The sequence below is a fragment of the Mercenaria mercenaria genome, chromosome 8, assembly GCF_021730395.1.
Source record: "Mercenaria mercenaria strain notata chromosome 8, MADL_Memer_1, whole genome shotgun sequence".
NCBI lineage: Eukaryota > Metazoa > Mollusca > Bivalvia > Venerida > Veneridae > Mercenaria > Mercenaria mercenaria.
This window is the reverse complement of record NC_069368.1, coordinates 24,369,676-24,384,965: the sequence shown is the minus strand read 5'-3', so window position 1 is coordinate 24,384,965 and position 15,290 is coordinate 24,369,676. Positions and strand designations below refer to the sequence as shown.

The 15,290-nt window shown below is 34.6% G+C and overlaps 1 protein-coding gene across 1 annotated transcript in view; it reads left to right on the top strand.

Annotated features, from left to right (window-relative positions):
• LOC123565456 (prelamin-A/C-like) overlaps nucleotides 1-12,559 on the top strand; it is a 38,161-nt gene extending 25,602 nt beyond the window's left edge. The window contains exons 6-11 of the mRNA XM_053549551.1: nucleotides 453-673; nucleotides 1,394-1,604; nucleotides 1,932-2,036; nucleotides 2,515-2,628; nucleotides 6,884-6,976; nucleotides 7,630-12,559. Of these exons, the coding sequence (XP_053405526.1) occupies nucleotides 453-673; nucleotides 1,394-1,604; nucleotides 1,932-2,036; nucleotides 2,515-2,628; nucleotides 6,884-6,976; nucleotides 7,630-7,650 (765 nt within the window). The 3' untranslated portion in view covers nucleotides 7,651-12,559. The remainder of the gene's footprint in view (nucleotides 1-452; nucleotides 674-1,393; nucleotides 1,605-1,931; nucleotides 2,037-2,514; nucleotides 2,629-6,883; nucleotides 6,977-7,629) is intronic.
• Nucleotides 12,560-15,290: the final 2,731 nt, after the last annotated feature.

The following is a 15,290-nucleotide window of genomic DNA, read 5'->3' as shown; positions in this document are numbered from 1 at the left end:
ATCATGGTCCTCTTGTTTCATTTTTAATTTTCCATCAATATTTATAATCAACATATGATGTTTTGAACCCTCATCCAGTTCCCCCCCCCCCCCCCCCCCCCCCCCCCCCCCACACACACACACCAAAAAATAGCATCCATTTTCTGTTAAATTGATTTTGACTAATGAAATTATTTGCCTCTTAGTAACATCCTTAACTTTTTGCCGGATATACTGTTTTGCCGTTCCTCACCACAAACCCATTCGGCGGGGGATACCAATTCATCGAATTTGCTTGTTTTACAATGAAAGAAGTAATAGGAACATTGACAGTTTTGACATGGTGGATCTTTGGAGTGCATTGTAGCTAAACCAAGGTATAAATTGAAAGAAAACCTATGCATCCAGCAGGGGAATTCTTAACAGTTAATATTTTATTCAGAAAATTAATTCTTTAATTCTTTTTGTTAAAGAATGCAGCATACGAGTCTAGGATCGAAGACCTGGAGAATCAGTTGAGAAGTGAGCAGGAGTTGTTTGAGCAGAGGTTGTTACAGAAGGATACAGAGATTATGGATCTCCGTCAGGCTCTCGCCGATCAGACACAGGAGTATGCCGATCTTCTGGATGTAAAATTGAGATTGGATAGTGAGATTGAAGCTTACAGGAGGCTGTTGGAAGGAGAAGAGTCAAGGTAGGTTTAAATTGAATTAGTGGAAGCTGCCACATTGATACGATTTCAACAGTTTAATTTGAGAAAACCTAAAAGCTTGTCTCAGGTTGAAATTCCTTAACCTTCCTTAAATCTTGCAAGGAAAATTGACTTGTAAATGCAGTTGTTGTTTTTTTAAATTGTTTTTTATGCTTCCGGGCACATAGCGATTGAACTGTGCATTTCTCTGTTCGGCCTTTTGAACCAGATTGCCTACAGCCCACATTAATTAGCCGATTTAGTTCATACTCACTCAACAAAGCTTGTGGCAAGGCCTACAAACTGACCTGTATATAGATTACCTTGACCTTCATATGATCTTCACCCTCAAAAACAACATCTGGTCATACACCCTGGGGCCTGATTTCGTGTTCCTTGTTTCCATATACATTTTTTTTATATTCAGGTATTTAACTTTGAAATATAAGAACCATTTTGTACAGCGCAGTGATGAGAGCGCAAAGTAGCGAATAGAAACATGCCAAGTTTTGTTAAGTATATCTTTCTTTTCTTTCCTTAAATGAGCGGTGCATAATCCAGGGTAGTTAAACCATCTACAGTATTAAACTTTAAATACTGTTCACTTGAAAAACAGTATTAGCGAAACAATTGACTTTCTTGTTGGGAAGATACAACATTGCTGATGGAAGAAGAATTTCTTCTTTTTTTTAACGTAGTACTTACTTTTACTGCTTCTTTTAGACTGAACTTGTCAGCCACATCATCAGAAACGAGCACGCCTAAGAAAGGAAGGGGGACCAAGCGTAAGCGTGTTACTCTGGATGTCAGTGAGTCATCGAGCTCCAAGTCTGGTTATGAATACGAGTCAGAGGCAGCAGCTAAAGGTGCGATAGAGATCCATGACACAGACCATGACGGAAAGTTCATAAAATTGTTTAACACCGGAGAAGAGGTAGGATTTCTTCCATTGTTATAAGTAATTCTAGGTGTGTATTTCAAGCAGTTTATTTAATTATGCTGTCTACTCATAGTGTAATGGAGCAGTTAGACATAAAACTAAAGTGTATGTATTTCTTAGATATATGAAGTGAGTAATAACACATATAAATTTACATTGAAATAACTCTTATAAACTTGTTAACAGACATAATAAAAACATACAGCTTCTTCGTATAGAATTCATGTATGAAAAAAAAAAAAATGTAGAAAAACATAAATACAAATTAGTGGCATTCATTTCCTTGTTTATGTGTAACAAAGATTTTATGAATCTTTGCAGGACATAACTCTTGGAGGTTGGATGCTGAAGCATGCTGCTGGAGATAAAGAAACAGTTTACAAGTTTCACAGAAATCTCAAACTGCCCGCAGGACACTTTGTTACTGTGAGTATAGAATATGGATACTGTATATGGCCTGTCTTTATCTTGCTGAAATTGATCCACTTGCAGGTCCTTGTTTGGTTCAACTGCATTCGAGACTGGTTTACATTTTTCACACATGTTAACCACTTCAGTGAATATTTATCTTATAGAAATAGTGCAAGTAGCATGAAAGTGAAAATCAACTGTTCAGAAATCGAAATTATGCTTGCAACTTCTTTTTCATGTTTCATATAAATTCTGAAACATGAGCTTAAATTGTACAGATGATTATGACATTGCATTTTCAAGTTTCAAGTAAGCATGAAATATGCTGTATACAAATAACCTGCTTATCTGGAGCACAGATGATAAAACTATGCTTTAGACTTTACTATCCGTGAAGGTGAAATGATACTGGTCGAACTAGAGTTACATTTCTTGTCAAGTTAGAACAGACTGTAGTGTTGGAATTGTGTTTTATGATATGCTGTACTTTCAGGTATGGAGTTCAAATGCAGGTCAGACACACAGCCCACCAACTGATCTTGTGATGAAGGGTCAGCAATGGTTCACAGACGATGAAATGAAAACCACTCTACTTCATGATGATCAGGTATAAAAATAATAGTGCTAATATAATTATGAATATCGGTATGGCTTACAGAGGAATATAAAGAGGTTTTTAGCTCGACTATTCATAGAATAGTAGAGCTGTTGGACTCGCCCATGCGTCGGCGTCTGCATCACGATTTGGTTAAGTTTTTGTATGTAAGCTGGTATCTCAGCAACCACTTGTGGGAATGGATTGAAACTTCACACACTTATTCACTGTGATAAACTGACTTACATTGCACAGGTTCCATAACTCTGTTTTGCTTTTTTACAAAATTATGCCCCTTCTTTGACTTTGAAATTTTTGGTTCAGGTTTTGTATGTAAGTTTGTATCTCGGTACTAACTAATGGGAATGGATTGAAACTTCACACACTTATTCACTGTGATAAACTGACATAAATTGCACAGGTTCCATAACTCTATTTTGCTTTTTTACAAAATTATGCCCCTTTTTCGACTTAGAATTTTTTGGTTAAGGTTTTGTATGTAATCTGGTATCTCAGTACTCACTAATGGGAATGGATTGAAACTTCACACACTTGTTCACTGTCATGATCTGACATGCACAAAGCAGGTCCCATAACTTTATTTTGCTTTTTTACAAAATTATGCCCCTTTTTCAACATAGAAATTTTTGGTTAAGTTTTTGTATGTAAGCTGGTATCTCAGTATCCACTAATAGGAAAGGATTGAAACTTCACACACTAGTTCACTGTCATGATATGACATGCAGTGCAAAGGGTCAATAACTCAACTTCGCATTTTACAAAATTATGCCCCTTTTTCAACTTAGGAGTTTTGGGTTAAATTCTTATATGTAAGCTGATATCTCAGTACCCACTAATGGGAATGGATTGAAACTTCATACACTTGTCCACTGTCATGAGCTGATAAGCACTATGCAGGTTCCATAACCCTATTTTACTTTTATACTAAATTATGCCCCTTTTTCGACTTTCATATTCATTCAAGCGACAAGGCTGTTGAATAGTCGAGCGTTGCTGTCCTCCGACAGCTCTTGTTTGTATTGCATTTTTAGCTCGACTATTCAAAGAATAGGTGAGCTATCCTACTCGCCCTGGCGTAAGCATTAGCGTCACACAAATGTTAAAGTTTGCGTACCACCCCAAATATTTCCAAAGTCCATTGACATATTGCTTTCATATTTTGCATACTTGTTGGCCATCATGACCCCAGTCTGTAAAAAGGAGGAGGCAACTCTAACAAGCAATTTGACTGAATTATGGCCCCTTTTCGACTTAGAATAAATGTTAAAGTTTGCGTACCACCCCAAATATTTTCAAAGTCCATTGAGATATTGCTTTCATATTTTGCATACTTGTTTATCATCATGACCCCAGTCTGTAAAAAGGAGGAGGCAACTCTATCAAGCATTTTGACTGAATTATGGCCCCTTTTCGACTTAGAATAAATGTTAAAGTTTGCGTACCACCCCAAATATTTTCAAAGTCCATTGAGATATTGCTGTCATATTTTGCATACTTGTTTACCATCATGACCCCAGTCTGTAAAAAGGAAGAGGCAACTCTATCAAGCATTTTGACTGAATTATGGTCCCTTTTCGACTTAGAATATGCTTATTATAATGTTAAAGTTTTACTCATTGCTTATATTATACTATCAAGCACTAAGAATAGTCGAGCGCACTGTCCACTTCAAGCCTGTTTGAACAAAAAAAGTGAACAGACTGTGAAAAAAAATGGATCAGACAACTTTGTTCTAGTCACAGTTGAGTTTTTGTAAAAAAGGTGAAAATGATATACAATAAAACTCTGATCAGTCTAGGTTACATGGGAGATGTGCAAAGTGCCCCGAGTTATTCAGGGTACAGAATGATCCAAATAAAGAAAATATGAAGAAAACAGCTGGGATCATGGGAATAGCTCGAGCAAGCTGTGTTTTTACTGTATCCATCTCCGATTTTAAACAGTTGGCTTTTGAGAAGCGCTGTATTTGTAATTATTTCTTTAAATACCTTTCCAAACAAAAATATGTTACCACAGTGTGAAATAAATTAGTTTAGCCCTTACCCTGCTAAATTTCTATAATGGACTGGTCCATCATTTAATTTTGGCAATACCAATTATTTGCTTCCCTGTTCTGAGAATAATGGGGCTACACTACTTGCCCTGGCGTCGGCGTGAGCTTTCTTGGTTAAAGTTTTTCGGCAACCTTTGTTTTTATGCCCCCGAAGGGAGGCATATAGTTTTTGAACCGTCTGTCGGTCTGTCTGTCGGTCTGTCAGTCTGTCCGCAATTTTCGTGTCCGGTCCATATCTTTGTCATCGATGGATGGATTTTCAAATAACTTGGCATGAATGTGTACCACAGTAAGACGACGTGTCGCGCGCAAGACCCAGGTCCGTAGCTCAAAGGTCAAGGTCACACTTAGACATTAAAGGATAGTGCATTGATGGGCGTGTCCGGTCCATATCTTTGTCATCGATGGATGGATTTTCAAATAACTTGGCATGAATGTGTACCACAGTAAGACGACGTGTCGCGCGCAAGACCCAGGTCCGTAGCTCAAAGGTCAAGGTCACACTTAGACGTTAAAAGATAGTGCATTGTTGGGCGTGTCCGGTCCATATCTTTGTCATTCATGCATGGATTTTAAAATAACTACGCATGAATGTGTGACACAGTAAGACGACGTGTCGCGCGCAACACCCAGTTCCGTAGGTCAAAGGTCCTAACTCTAACATCGGCCAAAACTATATATTCATTCAAAGTGCCATCGGGGGCATGTGTCATCCTATGGAGACAGCTCTTGTTCTGTCATATCTTTGTTACTGTCATTTATATCTTACTGTAACTTCACATAAACATTGTCCAGCATACAAACAAAGTATGTGCAGGGGCTGGGCCCATTATACTTAAGGTCAAGGCCACCAAGATGTTATACTTTGCTTATTTTTAAGGTTAAAGTTTTTTTCGGCAACCTTTGTTTTTCTGTCATGTCTTTGTTACTATTGCTTATATCTTACTGTAAGATTACATGAACATTGTTCAGCATATAAACAAAGTATGTGCAGGGACTGGGCCCATTATATCCAAGGTCAAGGTCACCAAGGTGTTATACTTGGCTTATTTTTAAGGTTAAAGTTTTTCGGCAACCTTTGTTTTTCTGTCATGTCTTTGTTACTATTGCTTATATCTTACTGTAAGATCACATAAACATTGTCCAGTATACAAACAAAGTATGTGCAGGGACTGGGCTCATTATACCTAAGGTCAAGGTCACCATGGTGTTATACTTAGGTTATTTTTAAGGTTAGTTTTTCGGCAACCTTTGTTTTTCGGTCATATCTTTGTTACTATTGCTTATATCTTACTGTAAGTTCACACAAACATTGTCCAGCATACAAACAAAGTATGTGCAGGGGCTGGGCCCATTATATCCAAGGTCAAGGTCACCAAGGTGTTATACTTAGAATAAGTCATGTAAAAAAAATTTGAAAGCTTTGTTTATAGACATATCTTTGGTACTTTAAAAGATAATGACTTAAAATTAAAAAGGTTTCTTCATAATCATCATCTACATGTGTGGTTACAATCCCATTAACTCTAATTGTATTTTTGACAGAATTATGCCCCTTTCGTACTTAAAGTTTTTTGACAAACTTGGCTCTCTAGATGTAACCTTAGTACAATTTAAGATAAAGACTTGAAACTTAAACATCATCTGCATGTGTGGTAACAATCCCCATAACTCTGGTTTGTATTTTTGACCAAATTATGCCCCTTTCATACTTAAATCTTTTGACAAACTTGGTTTATGGACATAACTTTGGTATTATGTAAGAAAATGACTTGAAACTCCTCTAACAATCCCAATAACTCTAATTTGTGTTCTTATCAGAATTATGCCCCTTGGTGTATCTTCCTTTTTAAGTTGAGGTCTCTTATTGAGACATATATTCATTTAACTGTCAAATCGCCGAATAGCGGAGCGCGCTGTCTTACGGACATATCTTGTTTTTCAAAGGGGTGTTTTCTGAAAATTTACTGACTGAATAGCGAACAGTGCAGACCATGATCAGATTGCACAGATGTGCAGGCTGATCTTGGGTCTTCACTGGTCGCAAAAGCAAAACCGCTTGCGGCCAGCAGCCTGTAGGTTAAGCAGTTTATCTTCTGTGGGAGCAGTGTATTTAACAACTACCTTAAAATGATGTTCAGATTTTTTGTTAAAGAAGAAGCTTGTCATGAATATGGACTATTTGTATTGTAGGAAATGGCATCTAGAGTGTTAAAGAAAACACAACGTAGAATAACCAGAACTTACAGAACCCTGCGTGACGGGGACGATGAAGTTGATGGACGGGTGAGTCTTTATTGAATTTTACCTATTTTCGCCTTTGTGGTTTTCTGTACCATTTTCATTAAAATGAATAGGCATGTATGCTTCTCAAAGAAACTACATATGTTCCAAAATTGTAATGTATATGTACTTAAAAGAAAGAAATTTTAGAAGAGTTATTGTTGTCACAGTTACTATCTGGCAAGATTTATTTTGTGTGACAGTTCTTTCAAACATTTCCATTTTGAATTAAAACCAAGATATGCGTAATAACACTGATGATGTAGCACCAAACATTCGCTTCTACTGTTTAATAATTTCTTTGATTTTGGTATGTCAGCCAATATCTATAAGGCACTCATATGTTTTATGTAACTGGCTGAAAAGATCCTTAGCTTGTATTGGCAGCAATTTTGCTGCAGGCAACTTATGAAACGAATTGGAACACTTTGATCACTTAGGTCAGGAATGAATCTCTGTTTCACTGCACAAGTGTATGCCAGAAAGGATTGGTTGCCACAAATTTGTGCCAAAAGATATGTGAGAATTATGGTTTCTGAAGTTGAGACTTCACAGCTTTATGTGCATTACAAATGTATCACAATTTCCATAGCTACTGTGAAGGTTGATAATATTAGAATCTTCTGTATAAGGAAACTTTTTTTTTTTACTTTCAGGAAAAGTGCTCTATAATGTAAAGAGAAGGAACAAATAGGCAGCTATATCTCACAGTCAGATCATCATGCTTGGTGAACCATCAGGGATAGACACACTGTTTCACCATATCTACATGACCCGATTCCATTATTCTTCAGTCTTATTTATAGATGTAGACTTGAAAATGCGAAAATACTCATTTTGTTTTGGCCTCGTTAAGACTTACCTATATAGATGGAACTTTGCTGATTGGCGTTTGTTGAAACTTGCAAAGTTTCATTAAGATATATGCAGTCTTTTTTCGAATATAGGACTAATAGAGTATTTAGTATTTTAATGTCTTTCAAATCTAAATTTCAGTCTTGAAAAATTGATATATACAGGTCCAGTTTTTTTTTTCTGATTGTGTATTTCACAACAGATAAAAAATTTATTGTCATATATTTTTATCTGATGTTTTTCAGCGATTTATTGAAATATAAAAGTGAAATATATTTGGTAATTTTATGTGAAAAATATCAAATTTATTTTCACTGATTATATTTGTTATGAAACTATAATATTTATACAATTTTATTAAAAGCCAAAAGATATGAAATGAAAAGATAATTAGTTTGTGGAATTTGATCAAAATATACTTTCACATGTTAATACCAGATATAACAAAAAAAAAAAAAAAGTATCTGGTGTGCACTTGGTGAAGGATGTTTCTATCTTATTTCGAAATAAACACATACCTTGATTATTGAAACATGAAAATAAAATGTGATAGAGCTGAGAAATAGTAATATTTTTGTGGCATCAAATTGTTTATATATCTGAATATTGTGGAAAATCTGTTAAAAAGTCAAAAAATTCATGAATAAGTTTGAATTTTACACATCAAGTGTTCAGTTCATGTATTTCTCATTTATACTCATTTCAGATGTTTTATATAATCATCATTGCAATTTGTATGATATTCATATTTGAGAAGAAATGTTTTAGAATGCTTTGCTATGTATTTAAATGGTCATCTGTGAAATGGCAGTTACAGGCGAGGTTAATAAAAAAAGTCTGCTATGTGTAAGAACTATTTTTCGTCCAGCTGAATTTAGCCAGTCTTTAAATAATTTATAGTGCACAAAGTATTTGATAGAATTTTTTTTTCATTTTAGACAGGGTTTATGCATAAATGTTTTACTGTGCATTTATACCAATGTTTGGATATTAATTTCTGAAAACCTTTTTTATAAAAATGAAATTAAGTTGCCCTGTAGAAATTGAAGCAAGATGAAGTTTTATAATTGTGTTTACATGCAAGTACATTATATGCCCACCGATTTTGCAATCGTTACTTGGTTTCCATGCTACACAGATTTACAATTTTTTAGTGAGTTTCAATAGACAAAAAGTAAAAGTAAGTTATTTTTAAGACATTTTGGCAAGGATGTTTATGTATAATGGTTGTGACAATTTTATGCGGACCAACTAATTTATGATTATAGTTGAGATAGTTCCCATGGTCCATAGAAAAAGTGGATGATTTTCATCTTTTTGTTGCCTGAAATTGTAGTAAATGGGAGGATACAAAATTGCTCAGAAATCGATGAGCTGTTGTCAGTATATGTTTAGTACTTTCTTGATGACATCATATGCAAAATCAGTAGGAAAAATAAATAAATGTCAGTTCACCACTTTCTGTTAGGATGCATTTAAAATTTTGGCCTAGTTTTGTTTCTTGCCAGGTAAAAGAGTAGTAGAGAGTTAGAAGCCTTCCAGACTAATTGAATCTCATTTATTGAAGTTTTATCAATTTGTTGTACATAAGTTTGTATTTACTATAGTTAGAATACTAACCTTTTTAAGAGGGGCGAAAGTGCTTTATTTATACACATTTGGATGTCTATTGCACGCACCCTTGATAATTAAAATCTTTATCTTGCATCCAATAAAATGAATCTGATTTTCATATCATACTTGAAGTTTTTGAAGGATGAGAAAAACAGGAAAAAATGTTCATCTATTAATAATGTTCTTATAGTTATAAAATCTTTTCGGAAGGAATGTTCTAGGTAAATGTAGAAATTTGTAGAATAAATCTGATAAAAATGATTTTGGGTTAACTATGTAAGTAGAAATAGTTGATGGTATAGAAGATATAATTATTAAGTTATAAATGCTTGTTTTATATATACATATATATTCAATGTTGTGTATTGTGCTGGAATACAGTTACTTCACGAAATATGTGTAAAATCTTAAAGATTTTTTTTTGTAATATTTAAAAAGATATAAAAAAAACTGGCCTGTTAGTAGATTTTACATATATACCACTAGCATAAAAATGGGGAAATAAATGCAGAAATTTTATAAAAATATTTGTAATTGTGATGAATAGGAAGTTTGTAGTCAAATTTTAGGATATTTGGGTAATTATGATTCTGAAGAAATGTGGCATTCAGAAAAGATGCCGTAATAATGTAGATAAATTATTGGGGAAACTTTATTTTTGTGCTTTTGGTTTGCACATTTTGATTCATAAATATCTGCCTAATAATTCGCAAATTCATGCTATGATAATTGTTAACGTGCACCAATTTGGTCAGTGGAAACAAAATCTGTGTTTGGGAGTACTAAATATATTTACAAAAAAATGAAGAACTGTTTTCTTGTTAAAACACCTTTTTGTGCCTTACAACAAACCCATTTTGTCATAGAAATAAAAATACTGTCTGCACTGCAAAAAAAAAAAAAAAAAAAAAAAAAATAAAAAATATAAGGAAGAAAATTTGGAAGGTGAATGTTATATCATCTGTTAACTATGTGATTATCTTGGTTGTCATCCTGTAAAATGCCTCACCTTTGTAAATGTTTGCAGTGTAACAGTGTCCTTTGTTTTAATCACTTTTTTGTATTGTTTTTTGATCAATTAAAATCTGTGCAATTGTTTTCATTTATATCGTTATTAAAAATGTTTAAAATTGTTAGGAAAATGTACAAGAAAATTTCTAGTCCGTTGAATTGTTTTTGGTAATTACCCGTTTTCTTAGAATTTTTTTGTTAAGATTATGATGAAAAAGCATATTATTTACATTTTTTTTTTTTTTAATACAGCCCTGAAATGTTGAAAGTGACCAAAATTGATTTTTTCAGTTACTGCATTTTGGCATAAACTTGCAAAGAACATTTGGGTATTTATTTCTTGTACCAGATGCATGACACTAGTCTTGCTGTTGTAATTTTCTTTTAGCAAGGTTGTGTCAGTTTTTGCAGTGCTTACTTGATACATTTTGAAACCTAAATCCATTTAGCATCATTCTTTTTTGGTCAGTCTAAGAGTTCATTTTGGGAAAAACATACTACTAAGTAAGTCTGATGTTAAAACTTTCTTTTTTTAGCAGAAAAAAATCTTGCCACAATTATCCCATTGTTCAGCAATAATTTTTCATAGTCTTGACTTGATTGAAAAGACCATAAGTTTGGGGGCGGAGACAGCTTCGTTTTAAATTGACAAAAAAGATAATTATATTGTGTTGCTCGGTGTTGTATTGAAAAAAGTCCTCGTGACACAAGGTAGTGTTAGTATAGATTTTTTTTCTCCATTTGCTTATAAATATATTACCACATTCTGTAATCGACTACAATTAGTTTCATTTGATATTTGCAGCATCTTTATATTACCTTGTTTATTATGTTGAATCAGATTGTGATTTTTTAAAGCTCTGTGTATGTTTTGTTACTCCCATGTTTTTATATCATTTTGTTTTATATTTTTTGCTCGAAACATTCACATTTTTTGTGTTTTTAGCGACACTGCTCATGAAATAAAGAAATTAGTGCATATAAAGTTTAGCTGTAGTTAAATGTTTTTACGATACGAGTGCATGTTCTTACAAATTTGGACCCTTTAAGGAACAGATAACTCTGTTGGAAATTGAATAATTGGCATATGATTACATGGTTTGTACTGGTTACACATCCAGGAACATAGACCAGCTTAGTAAATTAGATTTAGTGATTTAGTCGCTGAAGCAAGTCAATCTTCTATGCAGAGGTCTCCCCTTATAGTAAAAAATGACATTAATATACTGCTAGGAGGAAGTTACCAATGAATTCTAGTTTGAATGCCAGTATTTCCTGAAAATATTACACACAACTACGCTATCAACATCAGGTTGTGAAAAGGTCTAAAGCTTTCCATTTATTTCTTGATATTCATATTTTGAAATGAATGAGGCACCCAATATTTCAAATCATCTTCGGAATTTTGCATTTCTTTTGATAGTTATCACTATTTAGATAGATTTATATTTCGTAATGGCTTCCATTATTTTTCTTTAAAAAAAAAGCAGTTTTTAATTGCTTATGGAATTTACATGAATAATAAAAGGTAATATTTTTTCTGTCAAATTTAATGTCTTTTATCAGCAAATACAGTGGAACCCTTCTTGGAACCAAAATGAAAAGCTTGTCCCTTTTGATTCTGGGGTGTATTGTATATGAAAAGAATCAGACTATTGTCTTACCCTTGTTTGACCATAAGAGGCGACTTACAGGATTTGAACACCTGGATTTGCTGTATCTCTGTGATTCCAGCAGGTATAAATGTTTTGATTCTGTACCTCAGATTTTCATTTTGATGTAACTGATATGTGAAACCAAAATTTTCAGTCCTATTTGCTACCATAAAATATGTACAGTGTTGGTGCACCATAGAACACAAATCGGCTAAAGAAAAGTCCAGTTCAGGGATAACTTACTCTGACTTCCTGTCTTTGAAGGGTTCCTACCAAGAGGGGTTGCACTGTTCTAACAAGTCCCTGCAAAATACCCAGCTTCTATTTTTTTTATTTCAAGCTAATATTAACCCTTTTTGTGTACTATTTTTTTTCTATCTATAGGTTTTGCACTTTGGTGGTAGACTTGTCATATTCAAGCTTTTATATGTAATAAAATATTTGTAACAAAGTGGTGTTGGTTTCTTTATTAACCTTTAGCCTGCTGGCGGCAAATGATTTTGCCTTTGTGACCAGTGCAGACCAATATCAGCCTTCTGCAATCTGTGCAGTCTGATCATGGTCTGCACTGTTCGCTATTCATTCAGTAAATTTTTAGTGAAATCCCCTTTGAATAATAAGTGGTACTGCCCAAATTGAATAATGGACCAGTCCATTTTAGAAATAAAGCAGGGTAAGGGTTAAGCCTTATTACCAGATTCATACGTTGTGGAGGTTTGCTTTGCTTGGTAATACTGAAGTTGTCGCATCTGATGGCATATTTCCCCTTTAGAACTTGCTTCCTAAAATTTCATGTCCCATTTCAAGAAAAGGAGGTATTTTCATTTTGTCCTTCAGTAGACTCATCAGTATATAGTAAACACCTAGGAATGGTTCGATTCATACTTGTCAAACTTCAAACTAGTCAGAATTGCACCAAACATTATATCATCCTGGCATGGTCCACTATCGAGTTTGTTTAAATTAGGATGCTTGGCCTTTTTAAGGGGTTGCAAGAGCTAAAAATAGAAAATTCTAAACAATTTTTGATAGTCTTTCATCAAACTTGGGTCTGTAGCATCATTGGTTTAAACAATTTTTTATTAATCGCTATTCATTTACAACATGTACATAAATCAACAAGAGGGTCATGATGACCCTGGATTGCTTACCTGAGTAATACGAGCTACATGTTTCAAATGTCACTGATGATAAAATATTAAGAAAGTCAGTAGGTCACATTCATGGTCGAAATTCAGTTTTAAGATTTGTGTGCAAAACTGTGTATGTCATCAAAATTTCAAGGCTGTATCTTAAAAAACAAGACAGTAGGTCAAGGTCATAGTCAAGTGACATATTACTTGGGGTCATCAGGTAATTATAATTAAACAGTCTTGGAACTAGGATCAGATGATTTTTAGATGCTCAGGTGAGTTTTTCTGATCACTCTATGTTCGTCTGTCTGTCGTCTGTCAACATTTAGCTTGTGTATGCGATAGAGGCAGTATTTTTCAACTGATCTTCATGAAATTTGGTCAGAATGATAACCTTGATGAAATCTAGGCTGAGTTCGAAAATGTGTCATCTGGGGTCAAAAACTAGGTCAAATCAAAGAAAAACCTTGTGTATGTGATAGAGGCTGTATTTTTCAATTGATCTTCATGAATTTTGGTCAGAATTATCTTGATGAAATCTAGGTGGAGTTCGAAAATGGGTCATCTGGGGTCAAAAACTAGGTCACTAGGTCAAATCAAAGAAAAACCTTGTGTATGCGATAGAGGCTGTATTTTTCAATTAATCTTCATGAATTTTGGTCAGAATGATTGCGTTGATGATATCTAGGCCGAGTTCAAAAACGAGTAATCTGGGATCAATAACTAGGTCACTAGGTCAAACCAAAGAAAAAGCTTGTGTATGCGATAGAGGCTGTATTTTTCAATTAATCTTCATGAATTTTGGTCAGAATGATTACGTTGATGAAATCTAGGCTGAGTTCGAAAACGGGTCATCTGGGCTCAAAAACTAGGTCAAATCAAAGAAAAACCTTGTGTATGCGATAGAGGCTGTATTTTTCAATTACTCTTCATGAATTTTGGTCAGAATGATTGCCTTGATGAAATCTAGGTCAAGTTCGAATATTGGTCATCTGGGGTCAAAAACTAGGTCACTATGTCAAATCAAAGAAAGTACTTATTTACACTCAAGATTTTTGCTCCAATTTTAATGATAATTGGTCAGAATATTTTTTTTCCATGAAATCACTAAGTCAAACATGTTTACACTGTTATGGTGTGTTTCTCAGGTGAGGGACCTAGGGCCATCTTGGCCCTCTTGTTTTAAGTATTTCCTATATACCGGTAACTCACATAATAACTAAGTGACCCCAGGGCGGGGCCTCTTTTAACCCCAGGGGCATAATTTGAACAATTTTGGTAGAGGACTACTAGACAGTGCATCATACCAAATATCAAAAGCCTAGTTCGTATGGTTTCAGACAAGAAGATTTTTTAAAGCTTATTCCTATATAAGTCTATATCAAACTTGGGACCCCCAGGGCAGGGCCTCTTTACCCAAGGGGTACATATTGAACAAATTGCTACAAACCAAATATCAAAGGTCTAAGTGTTGTGGTTTCATACAAGAAGATTTTTATGGCCTTGTCACAGAACTAAGCCAATGTCAAAGCCGAACTTGCTTGACCTTGACCTACTGACCTCAAAATCAATTGGGGTCATCTGCTGGTCATGATCAACCTCCCTATAGTTTCATGATCCTCGGCCCAAGCATTCTCAAGTTATTGTCCGGAAAATGTTTAAATGTTCCGGGTCACTCTGACTTTCGACCTTTTGATCTCGAAATCGATAGGGGTCATCTGCTGGTCATGACCAACCTCCCTATTAAGTTTTGTGATCCTAAGCCAAAGCGTTTTGAAGTTATTGTCCGATATGTTCCGGGTCACTTTGACCTTGACCTGTGACCTACTGACCTCAAAATCACTAGAGATTATCTGCTAGTCATGACCAACCTCCCTATCAATTTTCATGATCCTGGCCCAAGCGTTCTCAAGTTATCATCCAGAAACCATTTAACTGTTTTGTGTCATTCTGACCTTGACCTTTGACCTACTAACCTCAAAATCAAACTTGACCTGTATTTTATCATGTTACGACTGTGTACAAAAACTTATAATTCTAGGCCCGAGA